Here is a 27611-nt window from a genome sequence, read left to right as displayed (position 1 = left end):
AGGCACTTTCACGTTGCTACAGTTGAACACTGCTACAACGAAACTGAGCGGGTGCTGAAAAAAATTCGTTGAAGTGAAAATACCGTTGAAGTGAAAATACCTTTGTAATGGAATAGAAAAAATTATCCCTGACGGGAGCCAGCGAAACAAAAGAACTTTTATTCCCAAAAATCAAGAAGGGTCAGCTGCTTCCTTTTCTTTCCCTAGCAGTGTCGTGATGCAATTTTCACGCATACATGGCGACGCCATGTTGAAACGCATGCTGAAAGAACGGCCACTATGGCTTTAGTGAACGAAACTAATAGTTGCACTAAGATGCGGACACCAGCAGCTGTCTGCTGTCAAATGGTATCCGACAACGATGAAATGGTGGCCTGGCATTGTGGAGGAATGACTTATGCCTTATTCTATGCTATTCTTATCATCCACTAGTTGCGGCTGGCTGATTTTGTGGATAATGTGGACAAACAGTAGCTCTGACCAGTGACCACACTGGCCAAGCACGAAAAGAACTAAGATCAGTGGCATCTGAAGAGGCATTGTCCCGTGATTGCACTCATCAGCAGCACGTAGAAAACTGAGAGGCTGACCTTCAGCTTTGGATTGTCTGCGGCTCAAAAGCAAGCCAGTGGCAAAAGCACTGCCATTGCTATTGAGCAATGGTGGCCCCTATGCTTAGTATACAGTCGCAGTTTCTGGTGGTGCCAAGGCGCGTTTTGACGTACAGTTAAACCTGAATTCGTTATGGAGAGTATTTCATTATATGCAGGTTCAGTACAAGAATTCAAAAAATAAACATACAAATAAACAAAAGAACTGAAGACAAAGCTAACCCAAAACAGTTATTTAGTGCTGAAACACTGCATTATTATTGCCATGGCAATTATATGGACACTCTCGGCGGGTTTTCGCCGTCTCTGCCTTATTCCGTTACAAGTCCAAATTGATAACATGCCCCTACTCATCGCAACTTTATGAGTGGGCAAAAGCGCGCTAGAGCTGCTGAAGCAGGGATCAAATAAACTGGCTCATCTCTATCGCCTCAGGGCGAATATGATAACATCCCCCCGCGTAATAGAACTGGCATTGAATTCTCAAACAGAAAAAAGGAAACCACTCGTCGTGAACAAGCATGAATACACGTAGGGGGAGGAGGGGTCGCTCGAGTAGCAACGGTGAACTTTGATTTTTTAGGGCGCGGTCACGATCGCTGGTGTGCGTGCTATCTCTGCAAGCATCAGTGCGCTTTAAACACGAAGAGACTGTGGAAAAAGCACTTCTGCCTAGAGTGGCGATATTTGCTTACACCTGTGTTTTGTAGGAGTTCCCCGATACCGATCCAAAATAGTTGGCTGCCAACCTTACTTCGTATAACATGGCAATTTGTTGCTATCACATTTATGCATTGCATTCAATGTGCCGTTGCGTTGGTGCTCAAGCTATTTGGCTAATCGCGAAGGCTATGATCCCGCGAACTCGAGGTGCAACACGAAAGCGCGTTTCGAGTCGGCCTCGGAAGATCCGTCGTTGTCACCATGATCTCGGAGAGTTTTCATCAGCGTCTAATCTGGCATCCCCTCGGTAGTGATGACAAGGTTGTCTGCATTAAAAAAAGAAAGCTGAACCTTGTAGGAGGCCACACCACGCCCGTGCAGTTAAACTATGCACGCGTGCAAACCATTGTCAACGAAAAGCAAACGACTCAAATACCCTGAAAAACGATTCGGTAAAGCGTCCTCCATATGCAGCGTAGCCCCACATATGTGACACTAACTAAAAGCATGGCACTGCCAGCTCAAAAGTAGTTTTTTATTCTTCTTTTTCTTTTTCTTTGGTTTGAGGGAGGGGGAAGGCACATCTGCTTATGCACCGGCTGTGGAGTGCAGGCCCGCCTTGTGCACATGCACACACAATAATGACCGCTCTCTCTCTCTCCTGGGAGTTGCCGGGGCCATAAGCGCACCGTGCGTGTTGCCGCCACAGCTTCGCGCTTTGTCTGCAGCAAGAAAACTGCGAAAGATGCATGTTAGTGCCAAGATTACAAAATCTGAGGCGAAATTTTTAGATTGTCCATAGCGAAAATGCATTATACAGTCGATCCTGGATATACCGAACTTGAATATATTGAATTATTGGCTAATCGAACAGTCGTGAAATCCCTTTGAATTTCCCATGCAAAGGTATGAAACCGGTGCACCCATATATCGAACTCTCGCACAGTGGGACATCCGCTATATCGAACGCTACACTGCACGTGAAGCTCAGAAAGTGCATTTTTTCTAGCATTTATTGATGTATTTTTGGCTGTGTTCTAACAAGCTCCGATCCCTTTTCGTATGAAGTGGACCAAAAGTTGGTTATATGGAGGTTCCATATAACAAGGAAATTTGTTACAGTCGAGCCCACTTATAACGAACCTGAGCATGACGTGGCATCCGTTCGCTGTATCCCGAAGTTCGTAGTAAATGAAACACAGCTTTTAAAAAAGTTGCGCGTGAAAACACAAACTTTTTATGCCCCAAAAAGTTCGTGAGGCACGTGTTTCAAATAGCAGAAGGGATAAGGAATAAGGGCAGTCTCGAGTTCATTTAAAATGGCAGTGTGCTCGTTCGCCGAGGTCCGTGGCCTAAGCTGCATGAAACACTGGCTCCAAAGTTTAACCGTTCTCGCAATCCGATTCCTCCAAATAGCTCTCGCCACGTACTTCATTCACAATGCCTCAATCCGTGCATGGTTCCGCAGTGTCGGAATCATCATTGGCCATAATTAAACCATCGAAACAGATGTCCCACCCGCTATACCAGGTCGGAGTCGGCGACGCGCTGCCACAAATCGCCGCTGCAGTTCGGAAGCTTCAGACTCGGCACCGGGCCCGACATCGACGAAGTCGGCCTCGCGAAAACGGTTTTGCAAGCATGGAGTCATCACCGCCGCCTATGAAATATTTACCATCTGGACAGCTGAATACCGGGACGCCTGAAGCGGCAAGTTGGCTGCTTGGTGGTCAACAGCTATGAGCAAGTGCTCCGCAACGCGGCACCTAACGCGCGGATTACGCTCAAGCCACGCGGTCACACTTTCCACGTTTTGTTGAGCGGCAGGAAAAAGCGTGCAAGTCCTCCCGTCGGCCATCATGACCACACACGCACACCAAGAGCGAGCAAGATGCGTACACGCGACACACAAGCCAGAACGCGTAGAACAGCTCTGGGCCCGTTTCCAGTCAGAAAACTAAACTAATTCGAGCCAGCATGGCAGGCGTCGCGTAGCGGTAGAGACGGGTCAAGGGGTTGTGATCAAGATAGGAGAGCACACTTGCGAGAGAAGGGCAAGGAGTTGCGATAAAGAGAGGGGAGGATGCGGCGGGAGGGCAACCTTGAAAACCAAATCACACGTGAAGGAGGCAGGTTGGGTAGCTTGCTTGAAAGGTCTGCAAAACTCGCACGTGGAAAAACTTGAAAAGAGTGTATGGCCGCCTGAATCGGTGCACGCGGCGGTGTTGGAAGTATCGGTAGCCGTGGTCAAAAATCGTTTTGTTGCGCCGGTGCACGATTAATGTCTTCTTTCCGGGACTCGAGTCATCTTAGCTACGACAGTATCTGGCAAATAAGTGCAACAAAACAGCACTTTAATACTGTCGAAATTTGGGCTTGTTGGTGCATTGTGACGACAGAAAATAGCGCAAAGAAACGGGGACACGAGACGAGGACACACGGCACAGGCGCTAGCGCCTGTGCCGTGTGTCCTCGTTTTGTGTCCCCGTTTCTTTGCGCTATTTTCTGTCGTCACAAAGCACTTTAATGCTACGTTAGCAATAACATTTGGCAAGCACTCTCAAATTGTAACAGATAGATTGCCACTATCCCTCAAGAGGAAGTTATAGAGCAGCTGTATCTTGCCGGTACTTAGCTGTGGAGCAGAAACCTGGAGACTTACAAAGAGGGTTCAGCTTAAATTGAGGACGACACAGCGAGCAGTGGAAAGAAAAATGGTAGGTGTAACCTTAAAAGACAAGAAGAGAGCAGAGTGGATTAGGGAACAAACGGGGGTTAAGGATATCATAGTTGAAATCAAGAAGAAGAAACGGACATGGGCCAGGCATGTAACGCGTAGACAGGATAACCGCTGGTCATTAAGGGTAACTAACTGTATTCCCAGAGAAGGCAAGCCGGTGTCAGATAGACACTTTGGTTGCTTACATTCATACGGTGCAATGTCTGCCCAGGTTGAAGTTCAAACGCACAAGTTCGAGACGGAGTTGCACCATTGCTGTAGGCTAGAATGTCCAACTGTTTCACCGGCACTTAGAGAGCACTTCAAGTTTTACTCCAAGATTTACCGATATAGAAGGGCACTATTTGCAGCATTCGTTTCAATGTCACATTGAATACATTCTCGCGGGCTAGGGGGAGACAGAAAATTAGGTGGGAAGATGAGATTAAAAAGTTTGCGGTTATAAACCAGTCCTGTGCTTGCTGCTGCCAATAAATTGGCAGCAGCAAGCACAGGATGGGGTTATCTGGTGGAACATGGGAGAGGCCTGTGTCCTGCAGTGGACGTAGTCAGGCTGATGATGATGATGATAGCAAAACGCATGAATTTTGCGTAGAGGGACTGTCCGCTTAATTGAGATAACGAAGGGTAGGCTTACACCATTTGTCTGTCGCCTTGGCTCACAGGGATTCTGGAGATCGCTCGTCCTTGCCCTCTCGTTTTGCTCATTTTCTCATTTCCCTCTTCTTTGCCTCCCTGTCGAGGAAAAGCAACCCATTCGGCGACCTGGGAAGGGGGACTAGTGCGCGCTGGCCGCGGGATGAATGGCCCTCCGTAGAAGGCTTCATTGTCTCTGTTTTGGGAGGCACCGATGTGTCCTCGCAGCAAGACTGCAGTGCTGCTTTAAAGGGAAAGAAAGCATAGTCACGCATGTTTCCACACAGTTCACTGCACGACAATAAATACGGGAGGTGGGAATCGCGTTGTCAAATTTTGTTGAAGTGGAACGCCAGAAAAAGAGTCACGGCGAGAATTTTTCGTTGTGGCAATTTCCTTGAAGCAGCATTCGTTGTAGCAGGGTTCAACTGTATATCTCATAAAAATATGTTTAGGAATCCTCTACAACTTTTTCTCCGCAATTCGGAGAGTCTCGGTTTGTGAGTGCAATCTCTTCTACACCCACTCTCTGTGCTTCCTGCACAAGCGTCTCGCGACAGCATGCCACATTGCAATCTACATGCTAGGCCTAATAAACACTAGCTGCATCGTTGGTAGTGTCCGCAAACTATGAAGTTGTGGATTGGCGTGGAGTCAACGGATCATGTCACACTTGTTGCATTTAAAAAGGGTGGCTTACAATTTTCAACAAAAATGGGAGGCCTGTGTGTGTAACACCTACGTAGCAGTTCGTGGTTGCCACTGATTTTGACATTGAACATGCTCCCAGAAAATCGAAAGCATGCAGAAATTCCAATTGCTGTTTTATGCGTAGTTTCTGCTCATTGTGGTATTATGGCGAAGTCCTCATGAACGGGGGGGTCTGAAAAGTTAGTTGGTGTCTTTTCATTTCAGCTTATTTTGTTTCCCGCGTTCGTTATGTTGACACCGCAGTTCCACAGATGCTAACCATTTAATATTTTCAAATTTAGGCGCATGCAAACTTACATCCCAGTCGTATGGCCTGAATGGTCGGAAAAGCACGGCTGTCTCTTTGTCATGTTTTGCCAGCCTTGCAACAGTGTTGTTTTGGTGATAGCACAGTACCAGTGACTTGCATACTAAAAAGTCTATGCTGTTTAATAAAAACATGCCTGATTCCTATGTCACAAGAATCGGTATTACCCAAAGGTGAGACATGTCTTCACAAATTTAGTGCTTATTTTGTAATGATTTGTGAGATCTTGCATAATGCCTGTTCATATCTGACAGGTATAGCACTGTTTGACGTTTATGCACCCACCATGATGCCTAGTGCCATATCTCCATCGGGACAACTAGTGTCCATGATGATCATGACTTAAGCATTAGGGTAGCTTGTTAACTGAACGTAGTGTATCGTAAATCTCGTGCAAAAATAGTATCAACAAGCACATAATAAACACTGGTTCTGAATATACACTTCTTCAAAGCATTGTTAATTAAGCATTGAAGCGGTATGGTGTGCACTCGCGAGTTTGCTCGACCAGTGATCTTGGCTTGGGCACGGACGTTACGTAGTCTTGTAATCTGTTGATGTGAGTGAATTACAATATATTTGGCTGATCATAACATGGCCTGCATGCCGCTTGGGATGTGTTGAAGATTAGGCATCTGCTTGTAGCAAAATAAAGGAATGGCAGTTTTAATGCATGTCATTTATTACATGATTTTCACGGGGTCTGCATGGGGATGTGCCATACTTAAATATTCAAAGGGGCCGGGAAAAGGTCGCTTTATAACGACAATGGGGCATCATCGGCAGCCACACGCGCTAACTAAAACATCAGCCTGTGTAGACCTGCGTAGACGCTTTGCCTAATGGCAAACTGGGAACTCTACGGCGTCTGCAAGAACGCTCAACAGGCGCTCATTGGCGTCTTTGCCATACGTGAGCTGCGTCCCGCAATAATGCTACTTAATATGATGTCAGCTGCAAAGTTCAAGCTAGCAAGGATTGTGTATGGCAATGATCAGTGTCCTGATTGCATGCGCTCGTAAGTACCGTGGAGTTCCGCGTTCTTTGATAGGCAAAGCGTGCAGGTCTACTCGACTTACGCTGATGTCACCTAACTAGTGCATGTAGATGCCGGCAGTTCCGCAGTGTCGTTTTAGGAGTGACTTTCTCACAACCCTTTTAAGCAAAGGATAGCACGCGCACTTTGCGCCACTGTTGCAGATGGAGGCCTGACTGTTTCGGCTTTTAGTTGACTGAGTGCACATAATAAACACTGGGCGAACCACAAACCTAAAGCTCTGTGCAACTGTAGAAGTTTTTTGAAAATCTCTATTAGTGCTTCACTTTTCAAGCATGAATTGATAACATTTTGTGAATTCGGATAGTGCATTTTTTTTTATAGTATGTTTTATTTATTAATTTTATCCCTGGAAAGCATATGACTAAGTTCCTGCTGCATAGTATATTTTTATGCACATGCCTCCAGGTGCTTGTATGTAAGAATCCTTGCGATGTTTTAGTGCCTGGTTATAACTGTCATACTTTACTGGATGATTATTTTCTAGCATGTCTTTTATATTCATTGCACACCTTTCGTGTTGTTGTAGTGATTTTATTGAAGTTGCATTTTGCCTTACAAACTGTTCAGTGAGCCCCGCCGCGGTGGTCTAGTGGCTAAGGCTGCTGACCCGCAGGTCGTGGGATCGAATCCCGGCTGCGGCGGCTGCATTTCCGATGGAGGCCGAAATGTTGTAGGCCCATGTGCTCAGGTTTGGGTGCACGTTAAAGAACCCCAGGTGGTCAAAATTTCCGGAGCCCTTCACTACGGCATCTCTCATAATCAAATGGTGGTTTTGGGACGTTAAACCCCACATATCAATCAATCAAGAACTGTTCAGTGAATATAGTGATAGGTGCCTAAACAGCCACTTACCTGCTCTCACTAATTCCACTAGTGCTTTCACATTACAATATACTCTGGCGCCCTTTAGTCATACGTACCCATTAAACACCACTGATCATCATGCTTACAGAATCACATTGTAAAAGATAAAAGAAAATTTCAAAGCTGGAAGCCAGTAGACCTAAATTTTGTGCTCCTTTTTGTGTCTGCCTCTATTCCAGGAAACTGCAAGAAGTCTTCCAGTCATCATTAACGCCCTGGCACCATTTGTTGGCAATGAGAGCATTGATGTGGAGGTGAGCCGTTGTCACGTTTGTGCTGGGCTGTTCAGACAACTTTGTTCAAGGGGGTTGGCTGGTGGGGTGTATGGGGTGCAGTCATGGAAATAAATCTCACCATATCATTGCTAATACAAACTGCATTTGTTCTTGTATTGGTGTCCATCTTGTAAAGCCTGATCCACTATCCTTAGCATAAGCTAAGCTCTGCTGTGGGAGATTGTACCCTTTTGTCGAAGCCTTTTAACGATGAGGATTTTCTTGCTTTTCATGAGGGGCAGCCAAATAGCTTTCGAATCTGCAGATGTTGTCTATGGTAGTCACGTTACGGTGCAAGTACTCCTTGTCAGCGCAGTGCGTTTCAATGAGCTGGTATCTCTACTGACCTGAATGCCTTCTTGTAATCTATGAATGCAACTTCTGCTGATTAGATTAATTCTAAGCACAGCCCATTTAAATTGTTTGGCAGTTTTGAAGCTCCCACCCATTACACAATTCATATGGTGTGACATTTGAAGTTTTTTCGAGGCTTATTGTAAGGCAATATATTACTGAATGCACTGTTGGTGCTGTGGCTGATGATCATGACAGACCATGGCCAACTACTTTGTGTAGCTTTAAGCGTTCTCACTATATGCATTTCGCATAGCATGACGTCTGGTACAACGATAAGCATCTATCACGCAATGTGTACACAGTCGCACAAGTGACTCCTTGCTTGCAAGACAGGATGTCTGTATAAGATCATTTTCAAAGCAATTTGAAGCACTGGTGTGGCTCAGAGCTAAGATTCAATAAAACCTGCTGCTGGTCGAGTTGATTCATACTTGCAAGGAATAGATGGTTGCACACAAACTATACAGGAGACAACGATGAGCGCCATGCTGTGTCTTCTCATTCGTGTCTTCTTGTACTAGTGTAGTTTGTGTGCAACCATTTTCTTTTTCTTTTTTTGCAAGAGATATGATTACAGTCTTTCACAAAGACTGTCCAGGTTCAATTTCAGGAGGAACAAAGAGTATCTTTATTCTCTCTGTGTGCAACAGCTGGGATGGACATCAGTTGCAGCAGGAAATGACATTGCTACCACCAAAATTGGCTATCGGGATGAGCCCATAACAGTTTACACTATGAAAAAATGCAGGTCCAGTGCACAGGGGTAATTACTGAAAGTAGAACTATTGTGCACTTTTCACTGCCATGATTTGCTATTGGAACCTGGGAAATCGTCAGGGCTGATGTTACGCTGCCCTCTATCAAGTCTGATGAATGCACGCTGTCGAAACCTGTCACCTGCCTGCACAAAAGCCAAACAGCTTCAGTTTGCAATTGCATAAGAGCAAGCTTACAAGTTGAATTATGACACCCTTGATTACAATGACTCCATTTTCTATTTTATCAAATTGTGCATGGGCACCACATATGAGAAAAATTCGGTAAGGGTGTGCGAATAGTGAATTTTAAAACTGAATTGAATACAAATCGTATAGTGATGACACTGAATCGAATACAAATGCATTTGAATATTGCTCGATTTGTTTTTGAAGAGTTGGGCAACAAGGCCTTGACTGTTAAGGTCAAGGAATTCAAGTGAAGGTCAAGGAAAAGAGCCCAGGAATTGCACATTTTAATTGAAACAAATATTCACCAGCCTAACAAAAGAATATTACAAGCACTTTTAACTGACAACAATCGTTTAAACTGAGCAGCAAGTGGAGCCTTTAAAATATTTTGGAACGCCCCGCCGCGGTGGTCTAGTGGCTAAGGTACTCGGCTGCTGACCCGCAGGGCGCGGGTTCGAATCCCGGCTGCGGCGGCTGCATTTCCGATGGAGGCAGAAATGTTGTAGGCCCGTGTGCTCAGATTTGGGTGCACGTTAAAGAACCCCAGGTGGTCTAAATTTCCGGAGCCCTCCACTACGGCGTCTCTCATAATCATATAGTGGTTTTGGGACGTTAAACCCACATATCAATCAAAATATTTTGGAACAGCAAACTGAAATATAGCTGTGACTACAGTATTTAAAGTAGCACCTTGTCAAGAGCTTTGAAATAAAACTGATGCTTAAATATTAAGAAATTATCATGATTTAACATCATCATAAATGTCTTAGTGAAGGTAGCTGATCGCTGGCACTGTTGCTTTGGCGACACTTGAGTCTTAAGCAAAATGCCTTCATCCTGTGATCAATGCAGGGTTGATGGTAAAGTACATGGGCTGCATGCATCTGAGTAATTTGATGATGAAAACAAGATGAGTTAGCCCTGGCTGTTCTTATGTCAGATTCCTTTGAGGATTTTTTATCATTGCTGATTATTCAAAAGCTATTTCGGCAGTTCGAATATTTGCTATTTGATTCAGTACGAAATCGAATAGAGCGCTATTTGTTTCATTATATGAAATTTTCTAATATTTGCACACCCCTAGCAAGATCTAGTGGGATGTTCCAAATTTCGATGTGTTCTCGGCAGTGGTTAAGCTAAAATCATGTTAGCTGGATTTATTTAGCTGCAATGTGGCTGACACCAGTTGCACAGGTAGCTTGTTTGTAAGGAAAGCCCGCATGAACTTTCAGGTGCATCGTCTCGTTGAGATTCTGCTGTCGGATGAACGACTGGAAGCGGCAGTGCTGCGTCTCTCCCCATTGCCACCTGGTCAGGTGTCTCTCAGCGCAGTGCACTCACGCCTCAAGAAGAGACCCCTCACTCAGGTCAGCAGCGTCTCGTGTCCTAATTAAAAGTATTGCCTAAGTCATTTTATTTTGCATAGAACTGTTTCACAACTTTGTAAGATGTTATAGTGATAAGATGATGTTCAAGATTTTTTTTCATGATCTCTAAATAACATCCGCAGGGTTTGCATTGGACTCGCCTAAGACAACACAAAGGCGAAGGCCATCCTCTCAGTCGACGTATTGAACCCACCTCGTCCTCGTCGTTCAAGAGCTTGTTGCACTCACATTGTCTTTGTGATTGGCCCACCTTTGATCAAGGGAAAATGTCATGCGATAACATCATGAGATTCCACATTACATAACATTATGATGTCATAAATTTTGGCAATCTGTGACATCATCACATGATGTTTTTTGCATCACTCATGTTCGTGACAATGCAGCCGGATGCTGACGCCAACTGTCAGTTTTTGCATTTGATTTGGCTTCTGCAAATAGTAAGATTTCAAGTGAATTCGAAGTGAGTAGTAGTTTACTTTGAATAATTTCAAATCAAATTCAAATAGTGTAATCAATTTCGAATAGTATAGTATATTGCAGATTAGAAAAGAAAATAGGAAAAAAATTTTTATGACCGAATTAACCTGCACAATATAAATTTTTTAATTGAAACAAGGCTTGTGCAAATGTTATTCTCTTTGGTTCAAAGGAACTAGCAGGGACCTTGAGTTGTAGCAGGATTTGACTTTTTGTGATAACGGATGAAATATCTTTAATTTTAATATTTATGATCCTTAGGACTTATAAGCCAGTATGACAAGATCTTAAACTGATAAAAAGAAACAATTCATTCTCTGGTTGATCGGAATCTCTGGACTTGAACACAAGAATGACTTTGGCTGTTTTAAGTGTATTTGAATACAAGCTGGTGGCAAATACATGGTATATGGGGCAGCAGAGAATCTCAATATTGTCTTTTAATGTTCTAGTGGGTATACCATAATGACCAGCAGCTTTTTTTAAAGACACTTTACTTATCGTGTATTTGAGCTCGTCATGGGTTATTTCTTCTGAATGAAAGTTCTTGTCAGCTTTTCTAGGAAGCGCAGGTGTGGGCTTAGTAGATAAAAACTGATTAGCTAAATTTATTCCTATGTTTAAAAAATAGTAAATAAAATCATTAGCTTACTTGCGTCGACAGTTGATCCAGTTAAATGCTCTGTATTTGGCCTTTGCTTATAGCTTCAATGGTTTCCCATATCTTTTTCTGTTACCCCCTTTCGTTCTTAATAAAGTTAGCGTAGTACTGCTTTTTAGATTTTTGGATCATACTCACTGAGCTATTTCTGAAGTATTCGAAGCTCTCCCTGTAATGTGAATTCGATTTATTGTGTTTCCATTTTCGGCAAAAAAGAGTCTGTACTTCTAACATATTCAGTATAGTGTTAGTTATCCAGGGACACACTGGATTTTCGTGACTGTGGCTCATATATGCTCGTGCAGATTGCTTAATGGCATTGCTAATACATCGAATAATTGCTTCACACTGAACATGCACATCGTACAAATCAAACACTTTCAACACGATAGCGTTAGAGAGCTCGTGTCCCAGAACAAAAATTTCGCTGTCGGTGTCGGCACCTTTGGTTGTGAGGGAAAAATCGAGAAAGTAGGAAATAAAATAAAGAATAAAATTTTTTGTCCTATTGAGAATCGAAGCCGGCTTGTTGGCGTGGCAAGCAGGTGTCCTACCACAAAGACACGATGTTACTTGCAGCTGCTTCGGGAAAAAACACTACATAAATGCCATGTAGTGGGAGGAGTCTCCTGAACACATTTTGTTCGATAGGTGTGATGATGAAAACGAGCCCATTTGGTGATTTGTAGGCGCATTTAGAAGACCATAAAGCTGCGTTGAAAAAGGCCGGGATAGTGCAGCCATCGCCACAAAAAACACAAAGGAACTTTCAAACAGCTCTAAAAATGGACAACTATGTCCATCTAGCGGAAAACATATCATGCCTTTCCAGAGGCGTTGATCAAGCAAACAGCAAACACTAGATAATGTGCTGCCATCTGTGAGGCATTGGGAGACTCTTTACGGCCTCCGAGATGGCGAGCGCATGGCGTGTATCTCAGAGGCCATGCGACTCTTGCTATAGATCAAAAACCTGTCTGTACCATTCGCGCACACATGTGTGTGTGTGTCTGTGTGCCATCTGTGAGACATTGTGAAAAACGTGTCTCGATTACTGCAGAGTGCCGTTAGCAGAGGGAAGTGGCCACACTGCACAGTCACTGCATTACCATTGATACGTCACGCTTGCACGCGCGTTTGTGTGCGTGTGTAACAAAATATTAAAAAGTATGCACTTAGTGGTTGAAAGGTGCACTAGGGGCCGGATTTCGCTATCGTGTTCACCTCTTAAAGGCGAAGCTTAAGGGTCCCCCAATTTTTCGAAAGTCTACACACCAAAGCAATCGTCATACTTTTGGATAATTTACACAATTTCATCATCTATTCCATGCATTACTAGTAGAGGATAGGTATTTACGAGGTAAGAGAAACGTTGGGTTGTGGTCTGCAGTGACATCAAGAACACCTGCCAGTACACTCAATTTCGAATTACACAAGATGTGATCTATGAGAGATTTACTGTAACTTGTATGTGTTGGTGATGACATGGCATTTTTTAGATTTAATGATTACAGTAGGAATATATTCAGAGCAATTATGCCTCGAAAGATCATTATTAAAATCTCCGCAAACAACTATAGGGCCATCCAAGGAAACAAGGGGTACAGTTATTTTTTTCAAGCTTATAACAAGATCGTTCACGTTTGAAAAAGGAGGTAGGTTTATAACTCCTATACTGCTACGACATTTTAGCTGAACAAATATTATTTCAGCATTCGATTCACAAATTGAGCTTTCTGGCTGATCAAGATAATGTCATTTTTGATGACAATAAGTATGCATACCTGCCAAGTCTACCGTATCGTCCGGGAGACTCCCGTATTTTGACCGTTTCTTTCGTTTGATGGTTGTCATGAAAATGTCCTGGAAATCAAATTTTTGTGCGTGATCTGGCCGCATTGACAAAAATGCCTGTCAGTACACTCCAGGCTTTTCGTGAACCCACCGCATTTTATTATGAACGAATTTAGGAGGCGTTCATTAAGAGGCGTTCATCTAAACGTACAGTAGTCTCAGTGATGCGAAACCATGGCAGATATGAATTTGCCAAATTCTCCAGCCAAGTTACACTTTGTCCATAGGGCCAAATTCGAATGTTCTGAACCCTGGTCCAAAACATGGCGTGTGATGTGAACTTCAGTATTGATAGTATCGAACGAACACTGCCCGAGAGCAGTGTGCTCGAAGCTTGAGAAATACGAGTGCGACCAGCATGCATTGTCTTCTATAGTGCATGTGGTTGTTGCTACAACCGCTGTGGACGAATCCGTGGTCGTTCTTGACACGATCTATGGTGACGTCGTTACTGACAGTACTCTGAAAGTGTGCACGCGTCTGATGCTCAACCAGTCAAAGCAACACTTCTTTCCGCAACCTCTGTGGACAAGACTTCGGCAGATGCGATCATAGATAGCATAAAGCGACTTAGTTTTGAAGGCACGTGCGCAGCTAATGCAAACGGATTGAAATCGGAACTACAGCTTGCCGCACGGCAGTGCGATAGTAATCTACGAGCTCCAAAGGCATGTGGCTAATGCAGTGGTAGATTAAAGGCAGTAAGGCGTAAAAAAGGCTAGAAGCACTTCGGTGTTCCTGTCCAAAAGTAATGAGCAAAGCCAAAGCTTTGACACGTGCTCTCACGGTGCCCAGCTGCACCGCCCCGTTCATTCACATGTGTTTCAGGAGCATATATGCGAGTTGTTTTTACGGAAATAAATTTTGTTAGTTGTTTGGATGACATGAAATTTAGGGAGCATTTGCGCTCCCTTTTTGAGGCTCTCACCTTAGTGAGAAACCTACCTTGTGTGTTCGGCCACACCAAGCCATTATAGTACCGCAACGCCGATGTTGGCCTTTGCGATTGGAACCCCCTTCCTTTTGTTATTGCACGATGCTTTTTTTTTTGTTTTCTTTTGTTGCCAACAAAAAAAGGAAAATATCCAGCACGTCAAACCCCCTTTGTGGAAATATTCCGGATTCAAAATTCTTGAACTTCGTAGGTATGAGTATGTTAATGTATAGAGCTGCATTAGATGTATAGAGATTGTTGTTTCATAAAGGACAATTTTAAATCTGCAGTATTTTTTTTATTTGCTAGTATCAGTAACAAAATTGTTGAAGAAGTTATCCAAGAACACTGAGGTGCATGAAGCCCTTATTTTTGCATTATCGAGTGAAATATGGAGCGCTCCTGAGACTATTTTATCCATAAGATTAGCAATGAATTGATATATCTCCAGCTCTTCACAGGAGCCCTATAATAGTTATTGAGGTGCTTGAATCTAAATGCAACTTGTTTCTCCAGTGTACTCCATAAATGCGAAATTAGCTGCTCCAGAGTGGTGCAAGATGATATTCTTGCTGCTCCAAAAATTGTTCCTATTCGGAAGTCCTCTGTAGCATCACTGCATACACTAAATCATTCATTTCGAATACTTGGAAATGTTTAATAATTTACATTCTAATATTTGAAATGTGTGGGGTCTCAAATTGGCAGGCGAGCACCACGCTCTTGGAGTGAACGGACACAGCATACGCGGTCAGAACAAACCAAACAATGCACACATTTATTTAAATAATGTAGAACGACGATATTGCCCGCCGAATCGATACATCAGTTGTGATCAACATGCTAGGACATTTTTACCCACTATTACTCAGCTTGTAGCAACATAACGAACACAAGAGCACACAAAAGGCGGCGTCGCCAGTGCTTCACTCACCATGTGGGCCTACCGCAGGCGGACCGTGGTGCCGTCCACGGCAGACCCATCGCGAGAGACAACCGTTCGCGCCAAATGCCACCAGCCGAAGAGACTCGCTCAACTTTCTCGCCCGCCACAGACGCTTGCCTTCCTCCAGGGGTCACCGCCGGCGCTACTGCTCTACCAACCATGATGATGATAGCGATGATCACTGCTATCGAACACAATGCCACCTATGGCTCAATAGTTGTCATCCCCAAAATACGGCTTCTGTGTGAGACACGTGCGCCACGCAGTGCAAACTTTGAAGGGAGTGACAGCACCCCCACATCCTCCCAACCTTAATTCAAACCATGTTTCGATAAACGAAGAAATTAGCTACACAAGCACTAACAAAAAATCGTAATTCATGTCCCTACATAATGTCCGTGCACCACGACACAGCATCCGGTCGACACTGCTGCACTGTCCAGCTCGACAACTTCACCTCAGTACCGTTCCCGCGACAACAATGCTGCTGTCAGCGCGATGATTCGTCACTCGCGTCGACACGTCTTTCGGTTGCGACCAGCACTCACGAGGACGCCGAACTGCAGGCAGTTGCGCAGGTCCCAGGCATGTCCATCGCCCGACTTTACAACTGCATTCCCGGACAGCGGCGCTGACGATGTGCAGAAAACAGCCAGTCGTGGATTACATCACTCCCGCTGCGTACATTCCAACACGCTCGACAAAAACAATGGAGCAGGTTCAGGGAAAGGAGGTTCGGGCTTTTCGCCCACATGGTACGATGGTCAGTACTGCTAGCTAACACATTGGCGGCTGCTGAGACGCCCATCAAAATAAAACAAAAATCACTTTTCATAACTCGTGCTTCGCAAGATAAAAAAAAAGTGAGGGAAGCAGAGTACAACAGCTTAACGCCTCAATTCACCTAATTGTGCCACGTGCGACAGGCAGCTGCGGAGAGCCTTAGGCCTAATGAGTCGCTGGGCAACAGCCGGCATCCACCCAGCACCCAGCCTAGGCGCAGAAGAGGTAGCCGCAAGGACACATCCACTCTGTGAGGTGGCCCTATCGCTCGCCGCACAGAGCAGCTTACCGAGCAATCGGCGTCCACCGCCTCGGGGTGTGTCACGACGCCCCGGCGTGAGCCGCAATACAAGACAGCAACGACGCCCGGCTCCCTGAGCCCAAAGAGATAGAAGAAGCTATTTACAGAAAATCGTACCACCCATGAGGCTTCCTTACTCACTCGCTTCGGGCCTGGCCTACAAACCACGTGCTCTAAGCCTTGCTCACCCCAGGATGCAGACCGCATGGCTCTCGTCCCAATTCAACAACGGTTTTTAAAAACTAACATCAACAAAAAAGAACAACACTTGGGAGCAAAAAAAAATAAAAACTCAACCTGCTTGCAAATTCAAACACGTTACAAACCGGTCTCCTTGCTTCTCAAGAAAGCATACCGCCGGCGCTAGCAATGAGAAGTCCCCCCTAGGCCTACTCTTCCCCGGCTCAAACAAAAAATTGTACCGAACCACAAAAAGTGTCCTCCGATACTCCAAAAGCACCACGTTGGGCGCCAGTGTGTGGTCTCGATGTGGCGAGCGAGCGCTACGCCGCGCTCTTGGAGTTAACGAACACAGCATACACGGTCAGAATAAACCAAACAGTACACACATTTATTTAACTAATTTAGAACGATGATATCGTCCGCCGAATCGATAAATCAATCGTGATCAACACGCTGGGACATTCTTACACTATATTACTCAGCACGTAGCAACATAACAAACACAAGAGCACACAAAAGGCGGCGTTGCCAACGCTTCACTCACCACGTGGGCCTACCGCAGGCGGCCTGCGGTGCCGTCCACGGCAGACCCACTGCGAGAGACAACCGTTCGCGCAAAACGCCACCAGCCGAAGAGACTCGCTCAACTCTCTCGCCCATCACCAAGGCTTCCCTTCTGCCAGGGGTCACCGCCGGTGCTACTGCTCTACCAACCATGATGGTGATAGCGGTGATCACTGCTATCGAACACAACGCCACCTATCGCCCAATAGTTGCCACCCCCAAAATATGGCTTCTGTACAAGACACGTGCGCCACGCGGCGAAAACAACTTTACAGGGGGTGTCAGCACCCTCACAAATGTGTAAATATTTGTACAAGCCTACATTTTAAAAGCAGAGCTGTGCAAATAGCAAAACTTTGTTTGTGAAGGGAATTCTCATAATGTAGTTTGAGTGTTTGTCGAATTGAGTAATTTTGTAATATTTTTTAATTATTCGAAGCCAGCATATAGAGGAAAAATAAAAAGGATCCCAAAGTATTGTTACGAGATAGGAACTTGAAATCTTTTTGTTGGCTAGGTGGATGAAAAACTGGAGGTGTGCTGCTAAGTCACGTTTCCTAGATATATAAATAATGAAGAAATGTGGAGGCTGAATTGTTTTTATTTACAAAATTTGGTATGGCCAAAGTGGTTTCGACAACACTTTACTTGTTGATGCCAGCGTCAATGTCGGTCTGTAGTAAAGGTCATGTGTTTTTCACGTATAATTTTTGCCGACAGCGGTTGAGTACGTGCTTACATAAACCAGGCCAAGTAAAGCGTCAAGATGTGGAAAAAAGTACTCTCCCTGTTTGCAAACAGTGTGACATCACTGCGAGCATCGCGCCCACCATTCCCTTCCTCGGCGCCAAGAAAGTTCCGCCAATGGTATCTTTCTGCATTGCAGGGCTGCGTGTGTCTGTATTCTTCCGACAGGAATTTCGGCAAATTGTTGTTTTTCTAAAACCACTAAAAGGAAGGGTGACCGCCTATAATGCCCGGTTCTATTAGCTTAACATGCGGCGATTTGCTCGTCGTAGATGGCAGGCATTAAAAAAATATATATATATTTTTTCTCATGAAACAAATCCTCGTGAAAATGAAGTGAGGTTGTTGGCGACGGTCCTCATAGCCTACTGAAACTTTATGCGATTTTAAACATGACATTTAATTATATACATAATCATCTGCGCAGTTATATCACAGCATCTGACGCCTAAAAGGTATTAGCATACTTACATTGCTCCTTTAAGACGTGCACATTGTCACTTCATAAATATTGAGCCGTAAAGGTAAGGAGTACATGCGAAACAAGAACATCCGCTTTTTACATGAAGACATATGAGGCCTCTGATAATACGATTTATACTTTTATTGTGCTCTTGTACTGGGTATTGGATTTGCGGCAATGGTAAAAATTCTTATTAGTCGTATCTTTCAACCCGGAGATTATGCTTTCTTTTCTGCACACAACACAAACACTGAAATGTACCCACTTGCACATGATTGCGCCAAATGCGTATTTGATTGTGTCAAATGCGTCAAATGACTGAAATGTCAAATCGTGAAATTCCATCGACAAACGGTTGCTGCCACCGGTCCACAACGAGTGCCAATGTTTTTGCAAACAAATCGCATCGTTATTCACACTGCACACACCACACGCAATATTCTCAGTTTCACCATCCGTAAAGGTGAACTAATAGTATTGTCAATGCCTTTCAATGAACACTGCGCACCACAATCAGTACTCCACATCTTCGAAGACGATGCCGCTGTTCCTCACACAGGCCACCACAGGTGCTCACTTCAAGATGAACAGCCAGCCAGCATGGCAAATATTTCATCACGCAGTTTACCACACAGCTAGATCTTCTCCGACACATACTAGAGCCAGTTTCACCTCAGTCACACAGCTAGATCTTCTTCGACACATACTAGAGCCAGTTTCACCTCAGTAACAAGAAGTAATCTTCCACTAACCCTCAAGAAGAAGTTTTATAACAGCTGCATATCTTGCTGGTACTTACCTACAGAGCGAAAATCTGGAAGCTTACAAAGAGGGTTCAGCTTAAATTGAGGTCGACGCAGCGAGCGATGAGAAGGAAAATGTTAGGTGTGACCTTAAGAGACAAAAAGAGAGCAGAGTGGGTCAGGGGTTAAGGATATCGTAGTTGAAATTAAAAAGTAGAAACGGACATGGGCCGGGCACGTAGGCAAAATAACCACTGGTCATTAGGGGAACTGACTGGATTTTCAGAGAAAGCAAGCAGGTCAGGGGGAGACAGAAAGTTAGGTGGGCAGATGAGATTAAGAATTTTGGGAGTATAAAGTGGCAGCAGCAAGCACAAGATTGGGTTTATTGGCAGATCATGGGAGAGGCCTTTGCCCTGCAGTGGGCGTAGTCAGGCTGATGATAATGAACATTAAATTTAAGCTTTCAAAAAAAAAAAAAAATGTGCCCCAAACACCACACCTCTGTACCGCGCTGAGCCACCAATGGGGGTGTTCTGCCCACCACACCTTGCACGTGTGCCAGTGACGTCACGCTGCGGCATACCACGGTAGAGGTCTATTCTTTTTGTATGGCAGCCTCTACATGTGGTGGCAACGCACCATATGCTGAGTGAAAATGAGACTGCTGTGAGCTGTCCTGTAGTGATGTAGGTCACATAACGTGCAGTATTGCCACGAGCATGGACAACTTGATATTTCGCCATTCTTCAGGTGATAATAATGAATTTCATTTCTCACTGATTTCGCGGTGCTAAGACATCATCCGGGAAGCATGTTTTGCAAAGCGAGTCAATCGAGTATGAAACCGAATTGATGTTTGCTGCATTAGCAACATCCGATATAGTAGATATCGGTTGTGCCTAGTATCTTGGATAGTTTTACTTTTTCAGTATGTACGTCTTCAGTAATGACAATGAATAGGCGCGCAGAATATTTTGAGTGGTTTGGCTATGAAAGCTTAAGGCCGAATTGGTCACGAGGAGCTTAGTTCATGTTGTTGTTTCGTTCAGTAAAACTTCAGTTGAAAGTCAGTGCTGTGCCGTGTGTTCCCTTCTTTTCACTGTTCACATTAGCCGTGCCAAGGTGAATGTATACCAACTCGCTAAGTAGGCCATACTGCATCACACACGTTCAAGGGCTGTCATGGTTTGGCCAGTGAAAAAGGAGCAAAGCACAACATGATAATGTATGCAAGTGTGGTGTGCAGAGTGCAGTGCCAAGGCGTCTCGATGATGAGGAGGGAGGAGCATGGCTTGTGCCATGGAAGAAAGCCCGGCGGCATGACTATGGCCGCCATGCTGCCATTTAGCTGTGGTCCTTGGCAATGGAGCTATGTGGGAACGCCACAACTTGCTAGCTAAAGAATAAGGTACAAGGGGTAGGGGTTGTCAATGCTCAAAGATGTTAGTCTCGGTGGTATTCTGGGCTTTCCTAAATGTGTTCGTTTCCTGTGAAAGCACTTCCAGTGCTCATATTTAATGTATTTCATGTTTATCATTTTGTGTAGTGTAAAGTTGCTTTTATAGGATGTACAAAAATGCTCACTCGTAATAAGCTTTTGCTTATGACAACACTTGCTCTGACAACACAAGAAATCGTGATTTGAAGAAATGTTCTGTTCTGCCCGAATTTTTCAAACTGTAGACCTGAAAACTAAGATTTGCGTTTGCTTTTTGTTTGGTTCTATAAGGCTGGTTGCTGGGGACTTTACTCTGAGTGTATGCCGAAGTTGGCGCTTACGTTTATTTCTGCACTATTGGCCTGCTAAATACTAAAGAGTCCTTGTGTCCAGGTGCTTGCCATGTTTGCTGAATCCCTCAAGCAGGGCCTGCTCAGTGGTCATGAGGACATTGGCACACTGGTTGCGCTCAGCAGCTTACTCAAGCAGCGTCATGCTGAACTGCTACAAGACATTCAAGGTGAGGAAGGAAACGTGTAGAGCACTTAAGAGGGGGGATGCAGAACGGTCAATTTGGTCAAAGTTATCGATTTCTGGATATTTTTTTGCAATCCTTGGATCTTCTTTTACCTCGTGGTAAAATATTATAATGATCTACGAGGTAGTAATCGAGAAAACACCGCTTCATCAGTCTGTTATCGTCAAAAATTGCAAAAAAAATCGCTTTTCAGAAAGTGCCGTCACTAACGCGGCCCTTGCTCGACGTAGCGTTGTCGTCTTTGTATCATTGTGAAGAGGTGAGATTGGAGATCTCACCTCTTCGCAATGCTTCATAATAGCTGCCTTGCCGTATTTCTCCAATGAAAAATATAACCGAGATAAGCGAGCGCAAAAGAGCAAAAATGGCATCGCGATTGGTTGCACTAGTCACGCAAATGCTCATGGTACGCTCTTGTTGGTTGTCTAAGATTTGAATGGCTTTCGCACACATTTGCGCAGGAGAGAGCTGCTCCTGGCTGCTGTACGTTTTGTTCATTCTTGTGTTGATTGCCTGCCCCCATGACGGGCGTGTTCTGGGATGAGCCTTAAAGAAGCGAAGTACTAACGCGTACAAGAAACGGTGAACGCCATGGAATAAAAGGAGAAAACTGAGCACAGAAGCAAACGCCGCTAACCTTACCGGCTAGGAAAGGCTGGCGTATGTAAGAGATAGGAACAGCTCACCCGTGTTTGACTGTGACAGTGCGTCCACGTTCACCGGTTACGACCCTATTGCAGGCTTTGTTGACGTTTCATGCTGCATCGATGATGTGGTCAGCGCTTTGGACGCGCCCATGTGTAGTGTCGACGGCTCCGCGTGTGATGTTGAAGAGTCCACATGCCGAGTTTAAGGGTTCGCGTGTGGTGCTGATGCATCCGCGAGCAGTGGTGACCGCGCTTCTACGAGCAATGGCGATGTGGCATTGGATCCAACTATCACTAATGAAGAGATTGCACGACGAGGAGAAATGCAAGCGGATGCTTTGAATGCATTGTCTGCTACCCTAGCTACAAAAAGAAATTAAAACTTCTAAATGATGGCGAAAGTGGCTATGTTGTTCCGGAGGCATCTTTTTTGTAGCACACAAAGTGATGAATAATCTACTGTCCAGATTTTGGTGGGAAGGGCCCCAGTTCGTTCTGAAACTGGATTTCCTCTTGGGCTAAAATGGAAGTGCTATGTGGCCACTGTAGAAGAATAAGTAAAGAGTGATTTCCAAGGAGAGCTGTTCTCAGCACATTAGCCCGTTTGAAATGAATATTCGTGCAATGAGGGCTGTGCAGTCAGTGGGCAAAAATCATACTGCACTGAAAGATATTTTTTCTCAAATGGGCATTTCTCATAGAAAACTGCATCAGAAGTCGTACTGGAGGCTACACTGCAAGCGTAGCCACCCTGCCACTGCACGTGCTGCAACAGGAATAGAGGCTACAAGGGCAGACAAGGTGCATAAAATATATGGGGACTTCGTATGTGCCCCAGGGAACATTGATGTCATTTATGATGGCACATGGATGACAATGGACCACACAAGTCACATTGGTGTTGGCTGTGTTGTGTTGTACTCTGGCCTGGTCTTGGGCCAGTGTGTTCTCTCTAACTACAGTCATGGCTGTGCTCTTGGACTAAAACCTCAAGACGATGGATACGGCGAGTAGAATGAGAAACACGAACCACAGTGCCATAAGAACACAGAGGCACATGCCGGCCAGACGGACACTATTACGGCAAAGAACATGTTTAGCGGTTGCTTCAAGAACACCAGCTCCGCTACACGAATATACTTTGTGACAGTGATAGCCGCACCTACACTAGCCTCAGTGAGGATGATGCGTATGGCTTCATACCCACACAAAATCAAGAATCTGTAAACCACATGAAAAAAGAAAGAATGGGCACAACTTCACGAAGCCTAGTTAAAAAAGACAAAAGCAAGGACCGAGAACTCAGCATAAGTGGAAGAGGTTGCCTCACACACGGCTCACTTAAAAAGCTGACTAACTGTTATGAATAGGTCATAAAAACTAGTCCCAATGATGTGCCTGCCATGGAAAAGGCCATCATGGCTGCTTTTCATCACGTCACACATATTGATAACAAGCCACACCATGAGCACTGCCCTACTGGTGTGCAAAACTGCGTTTTGGCCTAGTTGGAGTATATCCGTCTTGAAATTTTTCTGCAAGCACACAGGGACACAGAAGAGAACACAAACAGGTACTCGATTGTGTTCTCCTCTGTGTCCTTATGTGCTTGCGCAGAAATTTCAAGATGGCTACTGGTGTGAACTCAGGGTGCAAGTTTAATGCTGCGGCAGCCTCTGGGGGAAGCAGCGCCTGTACACAAGATGCAGCTCTCTACTCATATTCGGGCAGCACTCCTGCCTATATACAAGTGCCTTTCTACAAGGGAACTTCTGGAAAGATGCCAGCCAAGCACAACCCAGAATGCCATTAAGGCTCAACAATGTGATTTGGTCACTCCAGTTAAACTTCGCCTCTCTTCTGAGTGTTAAGAGTCCTGGGGCAAATGCAGTTTGCCATTTTAATGCTGGCTGTGGAGAAGCACTGCAAGAGATTACACCACAACTTAATTACTCTCCAGGATTGTGCTCCTTCCGGTGGGCTGGTGAAAAAGATGCATGGTGCGTCAAAAAGTCAACCAAAGTGCACATAACTGCTAAAGCGAAAAACTGAGTTGAAATCAAAATAAAATGCATCTACAGAGACAGAGCACTACATCCCAAGTGCATTATAGGTGCTCAATGTTAAAAATTCACCACTTCTATAAAATAAAACTTTGAGCTTCATTTTTTCAGCTTCCATTTTTTATGCAGTTACTGTCAGTCATCCCAGTGCTACTTTATAACCAATGAATCTAGAGCTATTTTGTTTCTTGCACTTAGATCCTGAAACATTGGTGAGCACTGTAATGCTATTCATTTTTCTTTGCTCATTATAAAAAATTTATTATTGTATTTTTTCAAAAGATGTTGATAAGGAAGTATGATTACGAGAGTTCAGAAATTTTTTTAGGGCTAGTTTAGACCTTCAAAAATAAATCAATAGCGCTAAGACGTGCAGTGGGCCTTGCTGAATCTGCTTAAGCAAATATGCTACCCAAATTATGTCTAATTAACAAATTAATATGGGGTTGAATGTAAAGATTGATTATAAAAATGTTAAGTGTCATAACTCAAAAACTATGAAACCTATCTTGAAACTGATTTCATTAATTATGAAATCATTGCATAACAAGTAATTGCATAACAAATCACATTAATGTGCCAGGTTTCATCAACTTATTCGGTTAAATAACTGACGTAAACTGTTGTTGGCAACTCTTTGGTTGCACCAAATTGTGTATTTATGTACAATTTGGCCTCTGCATTGCCTTATTCTTGATAAGATATCTATGAAGCATTACCCATCAAGCGCCTCATCAACCTAGCCAAAAGAAACCTGTTTAGTTTGGTATTTGATAAGAATATGCTTAGGAAACCTCTCCAATTTTTTTCCCTGCAATTTTTCAGAGAAGTATTCGAAAATTTTTTTATAAATATTCTAAAAATATTTGATTTAATTTGCACTGACGCTTTAATATTTGAATTCACTTCATGCCCAAAATTTCGCTATTTGCACAGCCCGAATTGTTTCCACTTGTCTTGAAAACCATGCATTTTTTGTTACTGTCAGTTGTAGTGCTAGTTGTAACTTTTTTGCTTGACCTTGTGTTGCTTCGTGATGCTAAAACGTTGCTAAGCTGCTCATTTATATTCTCTACTTCGTGCTGGTGCAAGCATGCTGCAAACTTGGCATATTAGTTTTTTTTACGCATTGCACTTTTCGGCCAAAAATGGGCTCTAGGCCAGCATTGCCTTGGTGCCTTTCTGACGTTACCATGCGATTGCATTGCTCTTTTTGAATTGAGGCTGTCGTGTGAAGGTTGTTTTCAAATTTTGTGTGCTTGCTCACATTGCTGCCTTGCATGTGCGCAGGGAAGCTGTTCTTTTCGGAGATGGCTGTCTCGAGTCCCCTGCACCAGCTGCTTGTGGTTCTCTTTGAGCAAGCCAGGTCCTCTCACAAGCAGGTGGGTGCACACGAGGACATTTATGCCGGAGCACGCCTGCTTGCAACACATCATTTTTTAAAGTCGTGCGACCCCATAGAGATGGATGACTAAAGTGACTATGTGAAAGCTTCACAATTGCTTCACATTCCTGTGGATGCTCTCTGGCCCTCTTGTTAACCTTTTCCATGAGGAAAAACGCAGTCCTGTCTGTCTGTGGAAGATAGTCTTGATTTGGCATCCCTTTCTCAAGCCGCCATGCACAGTGATTTTCCTCTGTCCTTGACGCGCTCGCTTGTCACTGTAAATGAAATTAACTCTCTGCTGTAGCTACATGGTATGTTCTACACGTAAAAAGGTAAAACCTCATTAACATGCTTGTAACACAGCATAAATATGCACAAAACTGTTGTATGCAATAATTGTAAAGTATTAATGTTTTTTTCTTCTGATGTGTGCTACACCTATAAGCAGTGAGGTAAACGCAACACCATAATAAATGTTGCCTGAAATACCCGCTGCAAGGCATTTTCGAAAATGTTATGGTGTTCTTGCACAACCTTCCAGTAGTATGTGATGATGATGCCAAGGACCATTAGAAAACAATTGCTGCCTTTGAAACTCACAAGGGCTGTATCGTTAGATTACTGGCTGAAAAAAAGTGCCTGCATTTTATTTCAGACTGCATTGCTAATGTCACAGTATCTACAGCACAATCTAATGCTTCTTGTCCTATCCAATTTTCTGTTAATTATTCTGTCAAGAAGAAACTTGGACCTGCACCATCAGTTATGCAATTATATTATTGTAATTTCAGACAGCATGTTTTCAGAAAAAGCTTTAGCAGCTATTATAAAACAAGTTAATATTCTAGCCATTGGCATAGTCATTTTGCTTATGGTATACATTCATATAAAAAACATTTTTGTTTTTTTCTGTAGTGATGGTCAGGGCTTGTGTTAAAGCTTTTCTTCTTTAGTCCTTTCTCTCTCTCTTTTTTTTTTGCACTATGAAAATGAATCTACACCAACTAGTCTTCATCTCGATGCTTCTACAGTCCACTGGCTGTTGGGAGTTGTGCTGTCGACCTCCAGTTAAGATGTAATTTTGATAAGGCAGTTCGTAGTGTCAGAAAGACCAAATCGCTCACTGTGGGATTTTTTTTTTTTTTTTTACTCATAAGCACAAGATTCTTTTTCGGGCAATTATTTCAGAGAAGATAGAATGATCGTCCCGATGATCTATCCGGTGCTGTCACCACACAAATTTGCGTGCGCTGTTGTTACTTTATTTGGTAGAATCAATGGGTCTTGGCCAATGGAGTATGAAAACATCAGGGGTACTGTTTTTTTTAGTTATACGCAGGAGCACAGACTTGGAAGAATTTAGTTTCATGCACTATTTATTGCTCCACTTAAAAATACTGTTTAAGGCTGCACTAAGCAAGAATTGGTCTTCAACTGTATTAATTTCGTTAAAAATAACGCAGTCGTCTGCAAAAAGACAAATATTTACAGGGGCTTGTATGACATTTGTCATGTCATTGCAATAAATGAGGAATAATAGTGGGCCATGTACACTTCCCTTAGGGACCCCTGAGATTACCGGGAAAGAGTCAGATTGTTGTCCGTCAATGATAACACACTGTTTCCTATGCGTTAAATAAGCAGATATCCATGATAGGATGAAGCCAGAAAAACCAAGGAACTGTAATGTGCAGATTAATTTGTCATGAAGAACTACATCAAAAGCCTTTTGAAAATCTAGAAATATAACGTTCATTTGTCCACCTCTTTTAAGAACAGAAGCGAAAGAATGTATGACCGTACTCAATTGGGTGATTGTCGAAAGACCCATCCTAAAGCCATGAAAAGGAGTTAGAATGTCATACTCATTTAAGAAGTTATTAATGTAGTCCGAAACGGTATGCTCAATAATTTTGTAAGAAGATGATAAAATAGAAATCGGATGGCAATTTAAGACTGAAGATGGGTCGCCCTTTTTTAAAATCGGTACAATGCGTGCAATTTTCCAATCGGGTGGAAGTATCGCGAATTCTAGAGAGACCTGAAAGATTGTGATGAGAAATTTGCTTAGTGGTTCAGCGTAACGCCGGAGGAAGGAGTTAGGAATGCTATCAGGACTGGCGGAAGATTTCGTCTTCAATCGTAGTAGCATGTTAGCAACACCTTGTTGAGAAATATTGATATCCGAAAAAGAGGACCGTGAAATTCGAAAAGAAGGCTGAGTAGGCGGGGAGAAGACACTGTGAAAGTGAGCATGTAAAAGGTTAGCAATGCTTTTTAGGTCAGTTATTGCAGTACCATCGTGGGTAATGCTCGT

General features: G+C 43.8%; 1 protein-coding gene across 3 annotated transcripts in view; it reads left to right on the top strand.

Moving 5' to 3' along the window:
* Positions 1-27611, top strand: part of tefu (Serine/threonine-protein kinase tefu) — a 513274-nt gene that overhangs the window by 276970 nt on the left and 208693 nt on the right. For all 3 annotated transcript variants that reach the window (XR_012895493.1, XM_075896220.1, XM_075896221.1), the window contains 4 exons: positions 7772-7846; positions 10404-10538; positions 21053-21179; positions 25198-25289. Coding sequence is in view for 2 of the 3 variants with exons in the window: in XM_075896220.1 (XP_075752335.1) it covers positions 7772-7846; positions 10404-10538; positions 21053-21179; positions 25198-25289 (429 nt within the window). In the remaining variant the exon portion in view is untranslated. The remainder of the gene's footprint in view (positions 1-7771; positions 7847-10403; positions 10539-21052; positions 21180-25197; positions 25290-27611) is intronic.

This window comes from Rhipicephalus microplus, chromosome 5 (assembly GCF_043290135.1).
Source record: "Rhipicephalus microplus isolate Deutch F79 chromosome 5, USDA_Rmic, whole genome shotgun sequence".
NCBI lineage: Eukaryota > Metazoa > Arthropoda > Arachnida > Ixodida > Ixodidae > Rhipicephalus > Rhipicephalus microplus.
The sequence above is the reverse complement of the archived record's forward strand: the minus strand, read 5'-3'. Positions and strand labels throughout refer to the sequence as shown.